Source organism: Zonotrichia leucophrys, chromosome 4, assembly GCF_028769735.1.
Source record: "Zonotrichia leucophrys gambelii isolate GWCS_2022_RI chromosome 4, RI_Zleu_2.0, whole genome shotgun sequence".
NCBI classification, from domain to species: Eukaryota; Metazoa; Chordata; class Aves; order Passeriformes; family Passerellidae; genus Zonotrichia; species Zonotrichia leucophrys.
In genome coordinates this window covers 23,527,200-23,547,386 of record NC_088173.1, presented here as the reverse complement: position 1 = coordinate 23,547,386, position 20,187 = coordinate 23,527,200, and the positions used below count along the sequence as shown (strand labels likewise).

The 20,187-nt window shown below is 36.5% G+C and overlaps 1 protein-coding gene across 3 annotated transcripts in view; it reads left to right on the top strand.

The window, feature by feature from the left end:
- Nucleotides 1–20,187, top strand: part of GUCY1A1 (guanylate cyclase 1 soluble subunit alpha 1) — a 35,499-nt gene extending 15,312 nt beyond the window's left edge. For 2 of the 3 annotated variants that reach the window (XM_064710798.1, XM_064710800.1), the window contains exons 2-9: nt 6,942–7,336; nt 9,921–9,982; nt 11,586–11,644; nt 12,440–13,149; nt 14,208–14,693; nt 15,215–15,358; nt 17,198–17,352; nt 18,521–20,187. In XM_064710798.1, the coding sequence (XP_064566868.1) occupies nt 7,088–7,336; nt 9,921–9,982; nt 11,586–11,644; nt 12,440–13,149; nt 14,208–14,693; nt 15,215–15,358; nt 17,198–17,352; nt 18,521–18,722 (2,067 nt within the window). In that variant the 5' untranslated portion in view covers nt 6,942–7,087 and the 3' untranslated portion in view covers nt 18,723–20,187. Of the gene's footprint in view, nt 1–5,932; nt 5,953–6,941; nt 7,337–9,920; nt 9,983–11,585; nt 11,645–12,439; nt 13,150–14,207; nt 14,694–15,214; nt 15,359–17,197; nt 17,353–18,520 lie in introns of those variants that run through there. The other variant, XM_064710801.1, reaches the window with a different exon arrangement.

The window sequence follows — 20,187 nt, the reverse complement described above, 5'->3', positions numbered from 1 at the left end:
GTGATTTGTATTATTTTTAATAGCTGCTTTACTATATTTTACTTTGTTTGGTAATCACTGTAATTTCATTAATTCAGTAAATTCTGTGGTGTGCTGTGGTATTTCCTTATTATCGAAGGTATGCTGTGACTTACAGAAAAATTTTGTCTCTATTTGTATTAGAAATAACCCTAAACAGAGGTTGAGAGCCCTGGAACTGGGCTTGCACAGCACACAATGGCAATTTTAGTGCAGTGAAGAAAAAATGGTAAAAGACTAAAGGACTCTGAGTTAAAGATGGATCAGAACAAGGATTGACGTGAAAGAAAGGAGGGTGGAAATTTTGGCTGAACAAGCAGGAAAGTTAATGCCTGGCAAAGCATATTCATTTTGGGAACTGGAGTGGAGTTTGAGATTGCTGATTCTAGTAATTTCTTGGGCACCAGTAAATTATTGTGGAGTCCACTGTTCCATATCGTGTCTGATCCTGATCTGTAGAGAGGATAACAACCTTTTCATCAGTTTTTGCCTTTGCTCCGGTAGCAGAAATATGTGCTGTGAAAAAGCCTAGAATCTTTCAGGAAAGGAAAGTACCGCTTTGTAAATGAAGTAAAGCCCATGTCTACACAAGGTGGTAATGATTTAGGATTGAATGGTCACATTTATTCAGGGGTTTCTAGACCTTAACTCCTTGGCTTTGCAATATCCAAACAAATTAATGCTTTGAAGGTGTATGTACCCAGGACATGTTTAAACTAACAGTGAGGCAAACAATGAAAGGTTAACTTATTTGTACAGGATTTAATAAGATAAAAAATACTTGCTTTGACTTATTAAAATATGAGCTTATATATTGATGTGGACTTGAGGTGCTTTCTTCTTAGTATTTTAGAAACAACCTCAGGATCTTTGGAAATGGACCAATCACCAGGGCTTTGATTTTGTTGCTACCTACAGCACTTGTAGTAGAAAAACTAATATGCAGATGTTGTGCTTAATATTACTAAGAAAAATTATAATATTTAGTTATTTTAGCTGTGTTTGTCAGCTGATAGACACAGCAGCTAAAATAGAAATGAGCTGCTACTCATGATAGGGAGGGTGCTGGATCCTTACGTGTCTCACTAGAAGCTGGTTGCATTTTGCCTGTGCATAAAAAGAACAGTTCCTGCCTTGCTCTCTTCAGAGGCACTGATTGGCAAAGGGCAAAAGGCAATGATTTCTGAACCCCACGGAGATTAGAGCTGAGTGGGAACAGCCAACCCCTTTCTTTCATAAAGGCAGAAGTTAACAGCTGCTTCTGTGGAGGCAAAGGCTTCCACACCACTCCTGCAAGTGCTGCAATCTCTGTCGTACTAGAGAAAGTTAGATTCGGTCAGTGATATCTTTTGACTCTGGCAAAGTGGACTGGTTTTTTTTTAATTATTGCTCAACGTGCAGCAGTTCACCTAACAAAGTGATATGTATGATTTAAAATTAAAAAATGACATACCATCATACCATATTCTGTCTTACTCTGAGTGAAGGACTCTGCTTGTCACAAGATAAAAAGTATTTAATGTTGCTTTTAATTTTTGTGCCATATCCATAAATTAAGATTATAAACTACCTTTAGCTACTGTTGACAAGTTGTATTGCTTAATTTTTATAAATGGCTGTGTTAATATTAGGGATTTTACTATATGATTGATTCTTTGATCTGTATTACATGACAATGTCAATAAATGTTGTAATAAAGGAAGTATTCAGTAGCAGATAGTAAACATAAACATAGAGGAATGTGTTTTTGACTTTGAGACATGTATAGATGTAAACTTAGAAATGTTTGTACAGAGCATTTTGAGCACTGTTAAGTTATTCTGCAGCTATACTATGTAAAGTCATCTTCATTTTTCTGAGTGGCACAGTGCCATGTTGTACTCAGTCAGACACTAAATAAATTGGTTCCTTGTAGTTTGATCTCACAGCAGATTATTTAATTTTAATTTTCAATTTGTTTCCCAAGGTAACTACAACATCAATTAATATGCCAGAGATGGAGAATTCACATTAGACACTGCTACTCCCCTGGGATGAGCTCTCTCAAACCATGTTTGGAGAGGAATCAAAAACAGAAATTATTTTCATGTTTCTTTTTGGTTTTTTTTGTTATGGTCAGAAAATGTCTAAAGACATGGTGAACAGTTGGAGGGCTGGTGTTCCTCATTCCTGAAACACATCTGCAGATGTTTGACTTAAACTGTGATGTGTGGTATCATGTTTTTCGTACCTTTTAAAGGTCCATCATGCTGCTGAAATTCCTTCTGTAATCTCTGCACTGGGAATTCATTATCTTTCTCCTGTCAGACCTTTAACATGTCTAATTACTATATGAGTGAGACAGATTTTCCTGTAATACAATAGACTTTTTTTCTGAACATTACTTAAATTAAGTGCAAGATGCACTTAGGGTACCAGATGCAAACTTGATGTTTTAATTAAAGAAGACAGAGTTTTTTTCAGTATTTGAATCCTCTAAAGTGTAATGGATTTAGGTTTTCCTCTTTGTTTATTTAAAGATGTGATTTAGGGGGTTTTGTCATTGCAGAGGTCAGGAAGAGTTTTGAACTGACCACTGCTTGAAAATAGTTATACCTGTTAAATTGATAATGGTTTTGAACTGGGATCTCTCTTATCAAAGAGCCATGCAATTTGTTTCTGGGAAAACAAGAACTTCAGGATCCTTTGAAAATGGTTCTTCAGAAAACTCTATCTATGTCTTCATTATTTGGACTTTAAAGATCTGGTATTGGTTTTGTACAACAGTATTATTGCTAGAAACATCATGGATATCCACATTCTTCCAAATCAATTATGATATGTTCATAAATAGCAATTGGCAGGAGCCCAAAGTAGTGTTGAGATCAAGGGCAAAGATTCCAGTCCCACCAGGGCAGGACAAGGCTGAATGTCGGTGTACTGCAGCACACAGGGTGGCTTCACAAAAAGAAGCTGCAGACGCAGTAGCTGCATGTCCAGCAGCTTTGTCAACTCAGGGATCTTCACATTAGTGTCCATTTTGCCCCTGACAGTGTCTTGTCCCATTACCATCTTCTGGGACCTCTTCCCAAGTGACAGCTTGTGGAGACTTTTCAGGTGTAAAACAATGGCATCACTTCCTTTTCTGAACTGATTCTACCTGCCTGGATATTTTTCCTATTGCAATAAATGTGATATAGTTAAAATACTGTATTATAGCATGGAAGTGAACCCCAAATACTTCCAGATTATTGTTTTCTAAAAATAGAGAAATAACTTAATCAGTAGGAAAAAATCCAAAGAAACTGAAAACTCATTGGTAACTGATGGTCATTCACTTTCTTTGTTCTTAGGTTAGTGCAAATGCAGTACATATCTGTTGCTGTCTAATCTAGCCATTAATTCACTCTTACATTCTTCACTCAGAAATTTTTTTAAGTCTGTTTAAATAGCAGCATATGCATTTGCAGTGTTGCATTCCCTGGGAGATATTTAAAATGTTTAATTCTACATTCTTTTCAAAAAATGTATTTCAGAGTCTTTTTTTCCTTTCAAACTGCTGATATACTTGACTTAAGAAATTTTAGTGGTTATTTTGTAAATTCAAAATTTATCTTGAAATTTAAGGCCCGAATCCAGCAGAGCATCTGAGTATAAATGTAAGACCCATCAGAGCCATAATTTTTTTAGGTTTGACAATTGTGCATGTATATATGTATGTTTAACTTCAGTACACACATCAGTCCAACTACATAAAATATGGTTCTTTTCTGCTTTTATTTCTTAGTGTAGTAATATTGGGTATGTAATGGCTTCTGAATAAAAATATCCATCTATGTATCCATAACAATGCTTACACTATAAAGTATTATGTATATTTATGTATTTGGAGTATGGTTCTTGCTTGAAATTTTTCACTGCCTTATTTGCCACCCAGTGTTATTCAGCAATAAAAAAATGAATTATTGCTGATGTCCATGCAGGAGAAACAAATGAGTTTCTGTGTAAAAACTGAAATCAGAAATATAAAATGTTATGTAAACATTCTTCAGCCTCTTGTTCTTAGCATTGTGTTTATTGATTCTTAAAATAAGACGTTAATTTTGATAGATGTCCCCTAGAGCCTGGCCTGACACCATCAGTATTACAGCATGCTTTAAAGGGGCTTTTCTGCCAAATATTTTTCTCAGCAGCAGGTCCAATCAAAGTAGCCCCTGTCTGTTTCTCCTTTTTTCCGTACCATTTGTGCTGTGTCTGCAGCATTCTCCTGCTGTGCCATTCATTCCAGCTGTTTCAAAAGCAGCAGCTGATAACCTGTATCAGGGAATTAGTTATTTTTAACTCTGATACAGTTGCCGTGTGACCCCAAATGCCCTTAGGGTGTCTCAGGGGCAGAAACAAATGGTGTCATCCACAGGCTTATTAAAGCCGTAGTGCCTTTGAGAGAAGTAGTTGTCGTATCTCCAGAGAGAAAAATGTAATACTTAGCTGCTTCCAGAGTTGCCAGAAGCTCTCGAGGATTATTTTTTAAGAGTATTATATGAGGATGAGAGGATCTGATTCAATGAGATACAGTCAATAGAAAATTAAAGAAAGAGCCTTTTTCAGACTGCCTAACTGAAATAAATCATCTTCACTAAACCGTGTCCCTAAGTGCCACATCTACACATCTTTTAAATATCTCCAAGGATGATGATTCTACTGCTTCCCTGCACAGCCTGTTCCAATTTTTGTGCACCCTTTCTTTGAAGAAATGTTTCTTAATATTTAGTCTAAACCTCCCTTGTTAAAACTGGAGGCTGATTCTTCTTTGACATTTGTTACTGGAGAGAAGAAACTGATCCTCAGCTTGCTACAGCCTCCTTTTAGAAGCAGTAAGGTCTTGGCTGAGCCTCCTTTTCTTCAGGATAAACACACCCAGCTTCCTCAGCTGCTTCTTATAAAACTTGTACCTCAGATCCTTCCCCAGATCCATTGCCCTTCTCTGGACACGCTCCAGTGCCTCAGTGTCCTTCCCGTAGTGAGGGGCCCAGAACTGGATGCAGGGTTCAAGCTGTGATCTCACCAATGCTGAGTACAGAGGGATGATGACTGTCCTGGTCCTGCTGGCCACACCATTGCTGATCCAGGCCAGGATCCATTGGCCTTCTTGGCCACCTGGGCACACACAGGCTCATGTTCAGCTGCTGTTGACCAGCATGCCCAGCACCTGGTCCTTTTCTGCCAGGCGATTTTCCAGTCACTCTCCCTCAGACTGTAGCACTGCATGGGGCTCTTGTGACCCAAGGGCAGGGACAATCACTTTGCTTGTTGAACCTCATATGATTGGCCTCAGTGCATAGATCCATCCTGTGCAGATCCCCCAGCATTCCCACCCATCTTTGTGCTGCCTGCAGACTGACTGAGGGTTCACTCAATCCCCTTGTCCAGATCATTGATAAAGATATTAACCAGGTCTGGACCCAATACTGAGCTGTGGGGAGCCCCACTAGTGACTGGCTGCCAACTGGATGTAACTCCATTCACCAGTACACTCTGGGCTTAGTCATCCAGCCAGTTCTTTGCTTGGCAAAGGACATTCTTGTGAAAGCCATGAGCTGCCAGTTTCTCCAGAATGTTGTGGGAAATGGTGTCAAAGTCTTTAATTGAGTCTGGGTAGATTTTATCTTTTTTCTTCATTCACTAAGCAGGTCACCTTGTCATAGAAGGAGACCAGACTTGTCAGGCAGGTCCTGCCTTTCCTAAACCCATGCTGGCTGTGCCTGATCCCCTGGTTGTCCTGCATGTGTTGTGTGATGGTACTCAAGATGATCTGCTCCATGACCTTCCCTGGCTGACTGAGCCCGACTGAAGTCAGGCTGTAAGGTGATATCCTCCCTCTGACTTCTTGTGGATGGACATTATCTTAACGGACCTCCTGTCAACTGGGACCTGCCCAATTAGCCAAGACTGCTGGTAAATGAAAGATTATTTGGTGATCTCTTCTGCCAGTTGCCTTTAGACCTTTGGGTGAATCCCATTTGGCCCCATGGGCTTGTGTATCTTAAATTTTGTAGCTGGTCACTGACCATTTTTCTCCTGATTTATAGGAGCATCATTCTGCTCTCTGTCTTCTCTTGGTGTCCTGAGAGCAACTGTTCTCACAGTTAAAGACTGAGGCAATGAAGGCATTGAGTACCTCAGCCTTTTCCTTGTCCTTTGCCACTATGTTTCCTCCTGCGTGCAGTAAAGGATGGAGATTCTCCTTAGCCCTCCTTTTGTTGCTGATGTATTTGTAAAAACATTTTTGTGTTTTACAGCAGTAGTCAGATTTAAGTTCTAGCTGGGCTTTGGCCCTGTAATAAATGGAACCACTATTAAAATTAAAAGTTTAATGTGTTGTTTGGAAAATACCACCTTCAAAAGCATAAAAATCCCTTAGTGTTTCCAAGCAACTGCAGTTGTGTGGTCAAATTCCCAAGATGTGAGTTGTCACCAGTCAGTTGTTTTTACAAGAGACTCTAACCTTTGGTCTTGGTTGGTTTACTGTTTAAGTACACACACTAACTTAAGTCATATGTTTCTCTGTTACATAAAGGATATCTTGGACATCAAGTAAATTTAGATTTAAGTATTCATAACTAATCTGTTTCATGTGAGATAGTTTTTAATAGTTACTTATAAAGAATCAAAAAGGTTTCCTCGTTGGAATTCAACTTTCAGAAACCTCATCCATCAATGTGACCAAATATGTGTCGGGTAAGACATGCACTAAGCTTGAGTTACCCAAAGCACTAAAGTCAGTAGATACTACATGCTTAAAATGGGACAAGAGTAAGTGCTTTCCTGAGCTAAGTCCTCAAAAAGCCATTATTTTAATGCACTTAAGATAAAACCAGCACATCGTCAGAATTTAAAAGAGAAAATAAATGTTTGTAATTCTTTTTTTCTTTCTTGTTTTGTAGGGGCAGAAAATTTTTCCTGTGGTGATTTATAGCTACCAATAACCTTCCACAGCGGTTGCCTTATCAACTTATTCTGGCATCTTCTGCTCTTGTTAGTAAACACAGAGCTAAGTACTCCTAATCTCAAGAGAGAGACTTTGTACAGTATGTTCTGTACAAAACTGAAAGACTTGAAGATCACAGGAGAATGTCCTTTCTCCTTACTGACTCAAGGTCACATTACTGAGGAACATGACAAGGACTGCACAGAAAACAGCTCTAGAGCAGCTTTGCCCATCTGCAAAGAAGTCCATGAAAAAGATGGTCAAGGAAACCTTCCACAAAGGAAAACGAGCAGAAGTAGAGTGTACCTGCACACACTAACTGAAAGCATCTGCAAACTAATCTTTCCTGAGGTAAATAGGTACTAAATAAAACTTTAATAGCATTTAACTATAAATGCTAAAAAAGCATTCTATGCCTGCCTTTAGATGTAAGCCCTTAGAAAGCTGCTTTGACTTAAAAGTTTGTGTTCTTTTGTAGTTCTCCCTAGTTTAAATCCACTTCCATTCCTTCTGGACATAATCTTGCCACAATCTGTGTCATAAACATCATTCCTTCCACTGTATTTCCCTTATTTTTGCCTTGCATTTGCACCCTTACACTGATCTTTTTAATTGTTCTTTTTAAATCCATCTATTTTTGTACCATTTTTTAACATAGAGATATAGTAGTAGTAATTCTGCCTTGTTACCTAATTATGTAAATTATGTGGTCATCTCATCAGTTCACCTAACTGAATCCAAACTGCTAAGTGTATTAGTCATTATCACAAAAAAATTAAAATAGATGTTTCCATCTGCTGTGATACTAACCTCCTGTCATGCTATTTTTAAAACCATTACTGTTCGTATTTACCACAAAGATATTCTTGTGTCTCTGCTCAACTTAACTGAAAACAGGCCTAGGCTTGCTTGAGTGGAGATGAATACCATGGTTTATCTCTGTAAAAAGAAGATGAAAAATGCAGCTCTCTGACATCCAGCTCTTGGCCTTGTCTCAAATTCAGTGGGAGGTTTGAAGGAACTGACTGACATATCGGGACTGGAAATAGCAAATGGACAATTCTGTACACTCATTTAATTACAATTCCATTACTTGGACATTTGGTGTATCTTACTTAAAGTGCTGGAGTTTTTTAAATCTATTTGCAGATCTGGTTATGCAGATCTTTTTACCTCTGCTGCATTTATACAGATGGAATGCATCCCTTTAAACCTTTAAACTGATCTCTAAATTTATAAAGGAAAATACTCGTAACCCAAAAATGAACTGGCAAAGCACCCTTTCCAGGATGTCATGATTGCTGCATTGCTTTTCTAGTATATAGTTGTTCATGGGATTTTTAATAATTGGTATTTTAGAGTGGTATAAATGTATGCAGTTGTCTATTACATAATTATGATAGACTAGTTCATCATCTGGGACAAAGCTTGGCAAAGCAAAGATATTATGACCATGTAGCCTAGGAACCACTGAAATTCAAGGTTATCATTGTTATTATTTACAATCATTCAAGTCATATGCATCAGAACTTTGTCCAAGTCTGTTCTCATGCTGATTTAGGTTCAAGCTCTAAGCATTTTCCTAATCCTATTTTTCCATAAAAGGGCCTTGCTTGTTTAGAAACATATTTTTCATTGCTTAGAAAATTTACCTTACCTAAATGTCATTGAGTAACATCATCTTCCTTCCAACTGGAAGCTCCAAAACGGAGCTGCATCATGACCCCTGTTGAACTGTGAGCTTCTCATGGAGACAGTGAGCTGTGCTTGGAAGTCCAGGACAAAGTGCATCCAGACAACTTTTTGATTAAATTTGGGATATAATGTAGTGCATGTTGTTGTTTAATTTGCTTCTTTCTTTACAGAAATATGGAGAACATTGCTCATTTATAAGTAATGGATTGGATGGCGTTCCACTTACTGTATTGGTTTCTACACAGATGTAATTTATGTTGTGTTCATATACATGTTCTGTATATTCATATATAGATATGTATATATGCATCTAATTCACTTTAGATTTTTCCTTGGAGAACATTTACAGAATATGTCTTTCTTTCATGTGATATTTTCTTTGGTTGTGCAACCTTTCCTCCTGGAAATACAAAATGTAAAAGATGCAGTAAAAGCTGCTAGTTTCTTTAGGGAAAGACAAGCAAAGAAAAGCCAGGCCACAGGAAGCCTCACAGCTGAATTCTGTCATACCAGTATAGTACTATTCTGTGACCCTGTCTGTGTGGGAAGTTTGGGGTTTGAATATCAGAGACTACATACATGTGACAGCTTTACTGGCCCTAACAATTTGAAATACACATATTTGGAAAAAGTTCCATCTGTTCCAATTAGGAACTGCAAAAAGGATATGGAATCATGGGATTGAAGTATTTTAAGGCAAATATTCGTTATGCTCTAAAGTTTCTTTTATCAGAGAATCCTTTAATAAAGGCTGTCTACAATGACTAGATTTTCATTTGGAGGATGTCGTGGCGTACACAGCAAAAATTATTCTTTTCTTTAAAATAATTTTGTATTCATAGTACTTTGTGGTTTTTTGGGGGGTGGGATTTGTAATAATAGAGAGCTGTGTTAGTTATTTCTTAGCAGCACTGTCTTTACTGCCACCTGAAAACTTGGAGCTGAAGAACATCACTGTTTTTAAATACACTACCACTGGTGCACATGAAGTGAGGGGCTTAATTACTGAGGGGCTTAACTTTTTAATTTTAATTACAGTGGTACTGGAGCTGAAGAGATGAACATAAAGTAAACCCCATAACCACAGAAGTGACATGCTGTTTCTAACAACAATACTGTCTTGAATAAAAGTTGTTAGTCCCAAGGATGGCAAAGAAATTCTGTGTATAAAAATGTTACCTCATGATTAAATTTTCAGCAATGACATATATACATATGACATACTTATTTTTTTCCCCAGTTTGAAAGGCTAAATCTTGCACTGCAGAGAACACTTGCAAAACACAGAATAAAAGAAACCAGGTATGTAAGTGTAATGGGTTTGTAACTACGCTGCAATAATGTTGTATCAGTGTAATAATGTTTTTCAGACAGGAATGGGGTGGTGACCGGGAATCAAGACTTCTGGAGTTTATATTCAATTATCTTGTCAAATTGGTGTGTAACATTTCAAGTAAAGTAAGCTAGTAATGATTTAGTTTATTTTAAAATATTCACAAAGTTGACTTAATGGACAAATTGTACAGGGAAGCAAAGCAGGCAAGGACTTTGGAGGAGCTCAGAGCCAGCTTGGCATTGATGGAGCAATAGATTGGTTGTGTATGGATCTAGCCCAGTGTTTCTAAGATCCCAGGGAAAGATTCTGAAATACAATTAGTATTATACAAAATAATTTGGTTTCTGATACAGTGAACACTCTTACACTACAGACTCTGACTTGGATGTTTTCCTGAGCTCACTTGGCTTCTGGTTTCTGTTTCTGAGGAACTCAGCTCAATTTTCAGCACTTCTTAGTATCCAATATTAATCATTTGAGCCTTGTAGGGAGTTAGAATTTCTTTCTCCCTACTCCTTGTAGGGAGTTAGAATCTCATGATACTCTGATGATTCTGTTTATTGAATGCATCTGAAAAAAATAAGCCCATCAGTTTAAATCTGCTTTCTGAAGTGAAGAAAAATAATCAAGTTGGAAACTACACTGTTGCTCACCATGATAAGAATAGATAATTGCAGTGTATCTTTTAAATTATACTTGATATTTTTAAAGCACTTTACATACATTGACTGAACCAAAGATAGCGGGTCAGATGTGCTTTGCAATTGCTGACTGGCTTATTGCTATGAATGTTTTCCCATTCTTTAATTATGTGTTGCTTCCCTGGAGTATCAGTTGAAAAGAAAAAATTACTGTGATATTCTGAAGGAGGCAATAATGCCAATGTAAAACAAATCTAAATGTCTGTGTTGTTTTTGCCTATAAATATACCTATGATATTCCAAGTGAAGAAATTCAGAAGGCATGTATCAGGCATTTATTGCTTATATGAAGATTAATCTAAGCTATACGTCTTTCTCATAACTTGGAGTCAAACATTCAGTTTGACATTTATTGTCCTCAGAGAACTCAGAGGGCTGCAGTTTTGTGTCAAAAATCTTCATTACTAACTATGAACATGTAATTTCGGAGTTAATAGTTGTTATTTGTTTTTCCTCTCAACGCAGAAATATGTTCTGACCTCTTTTGAATTAAATACACTGGAATTCCAAAAAATGCTTGAATATAAATGCCAATTATATTTTACAATGTGTTAGGAAATTTAGTTTTGGCTTCAAGATAAAAACACAAACCAAACAAAAAACCAGGACTGTTACAATGACAGGCAATAGCATTTGACTGAAATCCACAATTTGAGCTCAGACCACAAAACTTTTAATTTACCAGAAATGCATAGGATTATCTAAGATCCTACCAAGACCCCCCTTTTGAATTAATTAAAAACTTATTATTTGATCAGCAGAACTGAGTCTATACACTTTAAAGACAAGGTAACTTCTATACTTATTGTCTTTACCACATTTATCTTGATAATTCAGGGGTTTTATTATATTTTTATGATCTTTGCAGAAAAACTGGTGATAGAGAAGATTTTGAAAAAATAATCAGTGATCATGCTAATGCAGCAGGTAATTTAAGCTTGTTTAGTAATATATATATAAATAAATAGAGTGTCTATTATATAAAATATATATTTTATATAAATTAGTCTTGTTACTAATATGTTACTTCATATTCTGAGGACTGTTGTATGTCAGAAGCGAACTCTATAATTTTTAATATGTAACTCTGGCTACATCTGTAATAGTAAATTAACATTTCCTGGAACTGAAATACGGTCTTCTGTACACTTAAACTGTTTAACTGGTCCAGGCACACAGCTGGTCTGTGAGAGACAATACTTTTTCAAAGGGTTCCCAGTAACAGTTGGAGAAATGGAATATTTCCAACAGTCAGTTTGCATGCAGCTATCTGGGTAAAACAAATTTACTAGCAATGATGTGAGCCATTCAGTGCCAATTGTCCTCAGTGCTCCAGAATATTCCCAGGGTTATTTAATGTACTGGATTACACATAGTACTTAGATCTGCAGATCCCATTTTATTTGTGTGTTAGTTTTTAAACTTCTTATTTTACTCCTTTAGATCAAACTAAGGGAGTTGAGTTAAATCTTGTACCAAAACTTGCATCCATTTTGTCTTACATCTCTACAAAGAATACTGAATCTTGGATCTTTCTAAACCACAACCAATCATCCCCCCATTTCCAGGCCTTGTTTCCAGGACTCCTAAATGAGAGTGCCTTCAGGTGTCAATGCTGTATCAGGGAAGGATATTGATTGTTTGTTTTGGAAAAAAATGGGGAGGTTAGCCTGTGATTCAGGATGATGAGTGCAGCTCTGACTAAAATGTGGTTCTGTGCAGGTGTTCCCGTGGAGTCTCTACGGGAATCTCTTGGTGAAGAGCTATTCAAAATATGCTATGAAGAGGATGAACACATATTAGGGGTTATTGGAGGCACCCTTAAGGACTTCTTGAATAGTTTCACTACTCTGCTGAAGCAGAGTAGCCACAGCCAAGAAGCAGGAAAAAAGGACAGACTTGAAGATGCCTCCATATTATGCCTGGAGAAAGATCAGGACTTCTTAAATGTTTATTATTTCTTTCCTAAGAAAATCACAAGTCTTATTCTACCTGGTATCATTAAAGCAGCAGCTCATATTTTGTATGAAACTGAGGTGGAAGTGATGCTCATGCCTCCTTGTTTCCATAATGACTGCACTGAGTTTGCTAATCAGCCTTATTTGCTGTATTCTATACAAGTCAAAAGTGCAAAACCATCCTTATCTCCATGTAAACCACAGTCTTCACTTGTGATTCCTGCCTCTGTGTTCTGTAAGACTTTCCCATTTCATTTTATGTTTGACAAGGATATGTCAGTTCTTCAAATTGGAAATGGGATAAGAAGACTTTTGACCAGGAGAGAATTCCAAGCTAAGCCAAATTTTGAAGAGTATTTTGAAATTCTTACCCCCAAAGTAAGCTGCACTTTTAGTGCAATAATGACCATGCTAAATATGCAATTTACTGTACGAGTTAGAAGATGGGATAACACTGATATGAAACCATCCATGGTAAGAGACTTTTTATCACCATTACTTCTATCAGGAATTTTTTTTTCTTCAGATGGAGTTAAAATAGCCACAAAACATGGTGCATTTTGCATTATCTACATCTGATACAACTGCATAATAATGATTGAATTAGTGTAGTCAAATGTTATTCAGATTCTGAAGCCAGTGTTCAATAAAAACTCTGCTTTAGGACTTTTACAGAAGTAAAATCTGACTGCAAATTTGATTTATTTCAATATTTTGAAATACTGAGATAAAGCCATGCTGCTGAGAGTAAGGGCATCTTCAGCACAAAGACAGTGGCAGGAAAAGCTTTAACAAAATGCCCCTGAGTTATTTGGGAACAGTTCTAGGTTTGGGGAAAATAAACTGATGTTTCCTGTGCTCATTCAGCCTTTGGTGTTTTGGAATCTTTGATACTCTGATGTTTTCATCAGATAGAATCACCAAAGGTTCCACTTAGTTTCAGCTGATGGGATTACAACTATCTCTGCTGAAGCTGGGTCTGTGACAAATGACCTGGGACAGTAAAAAACATCTCATATCCAATGACTGTTTTTATTTATTCCTGGTCCCAGATAAATTCCAGCTTCTCTACACCTGAAGCACTCCAGGATGAATTACCAACTCAGACTCAACACTCCAAAAAATTCAATGAGGAACAGTTAGGAAGTTTTACCCAGTTACTAATGTAGCTACTATTAAAATCTGTAGCTACTTCATCTTAGATCCATTTCTGCACTAAAATGGTTACAAGGGGTAGTAGAGTTGGTTTTGATTCTGCATGTACTTGCATATGCAAATGTCTATTAGTAAGGAACAGATTTTATTAAACAAGTGGTCTTTCAGAGCCATGTTAAGCTAAGCTCTGTAGCACCTTTTACATTACACAACTGAATGCAGAAGGGACATAAAAACACTTCACATAAAATATTTTTCCTTTTTAGACTATTAAAATTGGATATTCCTGCCATTTCTGCCTTTAATTTTAAATTTCAGTGAGTACTGAACATCCTGTGCATGTTTTGCGTGAATTCTTGTTTCTTTAACTGTTTCAGGTAATGGATCTTAAAGGCCAAATGATCTATATTTTTGAATCCAGTGCCATTCTGTTCTTGGGATCTCCCTGTGTGGACAGACTAGAAGATTTTACAGGACGTGGATTGTACCTCTCTGATATTCCCATTCACAATGCTTTAAGAGATGTTGTTCTGATAGGAGAGCAGGCCAGAGCCCAGGATGGACTGAAGAAGAGGTTAGGAAAGCTAAAAGCAACCCTTGAGCAGGCCCATCAAGCGCTTGAAGAGGAGAAGAAGAAGACTGTAGATCTTCTGTTTTCAATTTTTCCTGGAGAGGTTGCTCAGCAGCTGTGGCAGGGACAAGTTGTACAAGCCAAGAAATTTAATAATGTCACAATGCTGTTTTCTGACATTGTTGGATTCACTGCCATCTGTTCCCAATGCTCACCTATGCAGGTTATCACCATGCTTAATGAGCTTTATACTCGCTTTGACTACCAATGTGGAGAGCTAGATGTCTACAAGGTACACCATTCATTGCTTTTCTTTGGGATTCTGGGGCAGGAAAGGAAATTAAGAATAAGTGGGACAGAAGATAATGGAAGTCCAAAAATTATTTTGCTATAAACCTTTTTCAAATGAGAGACAAAATCACAAAACAAACAAACAAAAACAGTGAACACAAACAGCTGTTCATTCAGCCAAGAAAAAAAAACCATCAAAACTTAACAGTTAATTCTAAAAATTAATTTGAATGACAGTGCTGTGACTCTGGAGTAAACAGGTGTTTAATGTAGCTGGGGGTGCCTGACTGTAAATGAAAAAAGAAAACTATTTTAGAATTATGCTCAGCAATAAATAAAAGTTGTGTAATTTTTCCTTTTGCATGATACTGCAAGATTTGTCCAGTACTTAAATAATTTTGCAGGAAAACTAAGACTTACTCAAGAATTATGTTTTACTACAATTCTTACTGAAAGAACTTAGGCAGTTCTTTTATATTTATCAAACAATCTAAGTGTAAGGAACAAATATGTCTGTTTTAGGTGGAGACTATTGGAGATGCCTACTGTGTTGCTGGAGGCTTGCACAAAGAAAGTGAAACACATGCTGTTCAAATAGCACTGATGGCCCTGAAGATGATGGAACTGTCAGATGAGGTGGTGTCTCCCCATGGAGAGCCTATCAAGGTCATAAATTTTATTGTATTTTATTTGGTAAACTGAGCTCCTTTGTTTGTTTAATTGCTTTCTGGGATTTTGTCTCAAGGAATTTTCACATCATTGCATTAACTTAGGGAATTTGGGGAATTAAGTGACTGTGGCTGGAGAAGCTGACTTTTTCAGATTTGTGGATGAGAGTTTTATAGAGTGGTAAAGGTGAAATAGAGATCTGAAAATCAACTTAAAAGACAAATGCAGTGAAGTGAATAGGTGCAATCTGACATGCTGCAGTTCTTGTCTCAGTAGCAATAAAACTGTCAGTGGCATGGAATAGTCTCTTTTCTAAGGAAATGACTAATCCTCTTTCCAAATTAGACTGCAGGTCTTTTGACGCAGAAGCTATGAATATGAATGCCCAAAGACGTTCTGATTGTAGTAATCCACACAGCTTTGGAGGATTCCATTGCTGCTCTTGTTTCACAGTCAGATACTGAACCACCATAAGATAATGGTGTTAATGCTGTCAAAGCAACTGTTAAATTCAGTGGTAATTATATTTATGGCTTCCTTTCAGTGGGAACTTACACATGTACTGAAATTTTCATATAGGATTATGTCTTACTGAGAAAGAAAAAGAAAGGTCTGTGTGCATGAAAAATTATGTGGACCTTCAATGTAGTTCAAATGGCCTGGAATAGCCATCCTATTATTTTTAATAGAGGTGTCTCAGTTCATTATGTCTTTCATTTCCTAATTTTTAACATCTGGTCATTGTTCCTCCAGAAAGCTTAGTGGTTTTCGTTTTGTTTTTTTTTTTTTCTTTTAATTTTAAATTAAGGAATACTTGTATTCCAAGAAAAAGAAAATGGTTATTAAGAGGATTATATGCTCCACATTTATCACACAGAACAGCAGTATTGTATTATAAATAAATATTGTTCTTTTTGTATTTTGCAGTATCAAGTTACACTTAAAAAATCTGGAAACATTCTGACAATGTTATAACAGGTGTATAATTTACATGCAAATGCTAGTGCTACATTTTTTAAACTATTTTAAAATAAGGATAAAATGTAATATTGTGTAAGTACCTAACCAGAAGCTTCTTAGAAAGAAACTGTATTTTTAATGAAAGCATGCATCTATTTTAATTAAATGCTTCATGAAAACATTGTATATTGTGCAAAGCAATACATTTGTCACACAATCTACTGTCATTTTCCATATCAATTGCCAAGAAAAAAAGGTGTGACTGCAAATGGCATACTTTGAATCAGACTTGCATTTTGATGAACATATTTCAGCCATCTTTTCAATGTGGGTGGATTTTAGTATTGTTGCAGGTTTTTCTACTTTTACACTCGAAGTTAGAAACTGCAACTTCTTTGTACTGGTATGATACTCTCTTGGTATGTAAAGAGTAGTATACAGAGTAGACATACAAGGTTCCTGGCATCATACCATTATTTAGTCAGAATGCTGTTCTGAAGAAAACACCTCTACACATGTATAATGCACATGAGAAAAAGAACACAGCTCAGAAAAAAACCTAACAAAGAGAACCATAAAAAAACAGCAGCAGCTAAGTAAGAGTCAAAGATCTGAGTATGAGCTAAGTTCACAGCAGTTCACATTTAGATATGGTAGGATTATTGACTAAAAATGCAGAACAAGATAAACTTCAGCTAGTTCCCTCTCCATGAGCAGTAATGACCAGAGTACAGATATTTTAAGGAGACTCTGCTAACCCTGTTTATTTTAGTAGCTCATTCTTTCTTTATATTTTTTAATGAAGAATAATTTATAAAATTGACTTTACCAGTTCTATTTTACCTAAAAGTGCTGTTTTCTTTCTTTTGTTTAAAGATGCGTATTGGCCTTCATTCTGGATCTGTCTTTGCTGGAGTTGTTGGGGTTAAAATGCCTCGTTATTGCCTTTTTGGAAATAATGTGACCCTTGCCAATAAGTTTGAATCTTGCAGTATACCTAGAAAAATAAATGTCAGCCCAACGACTTACAGGTACAGTGCAGTATGTAAAATGTCCACCTGCAGTAGTTACTGTAGTAGTCTGTTATCTTCCTGTTGGCTTTTTGGCTGGGGAAAATAAGCAAAAGTATAAATTATTATTACTTTTAAGGAAGCTCTGCTACCCTCACTGTAGCCTGGACTGTGATCTGTTTTTCTTACTTAGCTTGTACCCCCTGCCACATATCTGATAATGCCTTGTGGCAAGGTTCTGCATCCAGCATCAGCCAGAGAATTTGGCACAGGATCTTTCCTGACATCCCCTGCAGCATGTGTTATGTGACATAGATGGTGCCAAGCTTAAGATGATTTTGGATAGGTGATTTAGAAAAAGCAGCACAGGTATTACAGCACAGAGAAAGTAGCCCTTTTGCTCATGCCCTCTGAAAATGCAGAGAGAGCTTTAGCATCACCAGAGCTTGTGTATGTCAACATAAGCAGTGCTGGCCAACAGTGATTGTTTTTCCATTCCACTCATATGGAAAATCATTTTGAATCATACCCCTAAAAAGTAGGCATGTTGATTAATTGGTAAACCATTGTTGTTGTGGAGTTTCTTTTTTTTTTTTTTCTGAGTGAATGAGGTGTTAACCTCCTTTTTGTTTGGTGTATTTTTAAAATTTTGATTCATTCACCAATTCTAAAGACACATGGATAACATTTTGGCACCTTGCACAACTGCTGTATATTTCAGTGATTGTTTGAAAGCTTTGGTATGAGTTAACCAACATTTATCCCTACAGAGAGCCGTCTCTGTTTCAACATGTGAAAAAGCAAATAATATTAGAATTGATAAGAGGTCCTGAATAGCTTAATAAGGTTCACAGTATTCCCTTCTTTGAAATACTAATTATGGTGCATTTGATGTGTGGATGTGAGCAAGCTTTTAGCACTGAATAATTCTTGAAAAAAATTACAACAAACATAGCACCTATGCACAAAACATTACCAAGACAAAAAAAAAGAGGAGAAACTGTTATTTGCACTGATGCACACTTTAATAGGTTTTCAAGGTTACCAAGTAAACACTATTTTTTATATTTCCAGTAAATAACTGTAAAAATTAAATTGGATTCTCCCTGCCATATATGAAGAGTTATTGAATATCTGCAGTTCTTAGTGACTGGTTAATTTTAATCAATATGTTTAATTTTTGTTTTAGGTTATTAAAGGAATACCCAGGTTTTGTGTTCACACCGCGCTCAAGAGAGGAGCTTCCACCAAATTTTCCAAGTGATATCCCTGGAATTTGCTATTTTCTGGATGCTTATAATCAAGGAACAAACTCACAGACTTGGTTTCAAAAGAGAGATTTGGGAGATGGCAATGCCAATTTTTTTGGTGAGGAAACAGGAATAGACTAAATTGTACATTCACAAATGTATAGAATAAATTTATAAATATTTGGATTTTTTTTTTTGGTACAAATTGAAAATTTTTAAAACTGTATGAAACATGAAAGCACTTTAGATTGTTAACACCTGAAAGCCAGTATTAAAATTTCAGGAAGTATGTCACTGACTACTTTTTATTTCTCCTTTGCATAAGGAACATAATCGCTAAAGTAATGTTGCAATGTCACTGTTGGAAATGCTACTATAAACTGTATTTTCCCTGTGGTAATTTGTAAGTGCTACAGTTCTCTCTGTACTGAGAATTCTAGATGTATTGTATATGCAGTTTGTCAGGAAATGTAATGTGCAAGTGATGCAGCCACATGCAGTGTTGTGAGCTGGTGCTTATCAATGACTATGAAAATGTATTTTCTTAGAGATTCCATAAGAAAATGTCCATTAAAATATTAAAGTATGTCACTGCCATCACATACTCCTTCTAGTGCATCATTTGGGCCCCATCCTAGAAGGCTGCTGACCATCTTCTCACACTGGCTGGTCAAAGTATGAGGGTGCTCAGCATTTTCTGGATCAGGCTGATAATTGTAGCTAATACACATGCATAGCAGAGTTGCTGCTTACTGTTTCATGAACTTTATTTTATGTATAAAATGAATATAGATTAAAATACTGTATAATCACATACTAACATCTCTGTAATCATCAAACTATTTTAGTTCTTAGGGTTTTTAAAGTACTTAAAAATAATAATATCCACTTGTTATTATGTATTACAGCAATAAATGTTTTCTTTTTGTTGTCAATTAAATTTGAAATGTTTTAACAGAAGTGTAATAAAATATGCTTTGGAATGTTTGCTTAGAAATGGAATTCCAGTTAGACTGTATGGAATGGAAGCACACCAGCTTAAATCCCTGATCCTTATCTGAGGATGCAGTGTGGGTGTGAGGTGCTATGGAAATGCCCATAGCATACTCGGTCTGAAGTTGCCAGGGGAATTTTCAGGTGAAAAGAGATGCTTTTAAACATCTGAGCACATTTACAAAGATTAGTATTACTACAGTACAAACTTTTCTGTTGTGGCTGATGGAATATGAGTGGAGAATCCTAAAGGCTTTGCCTGTGGAACTGGCAGAGTAGAGTTAGTTAAGAGTTCTGAGTTGAGGATTCTGCCTCTGATTAGCAGATCCATCTGCCCAGAAATTCCTCTGTGCTGTACAGTTTGATCCGAACTACAGGCTGGAGAACTGCATCACTTATGCACATACTACTACTCCCATTTGTATCAGGTATTACTATTATGACTTCTTCAGCTCCTGGGGTTTGGTATATCAAGCCATAAGTGTCTCTTCAAACCACTAAATCAGATTTTGGTCTCTTAATATTTACAGGGAGCAGTTTTATTAGACTAAGATACAATTTTGTTCATTTTCTGATCTTGACTGGTACATTCTGAAGCTCAATAAACCATTTA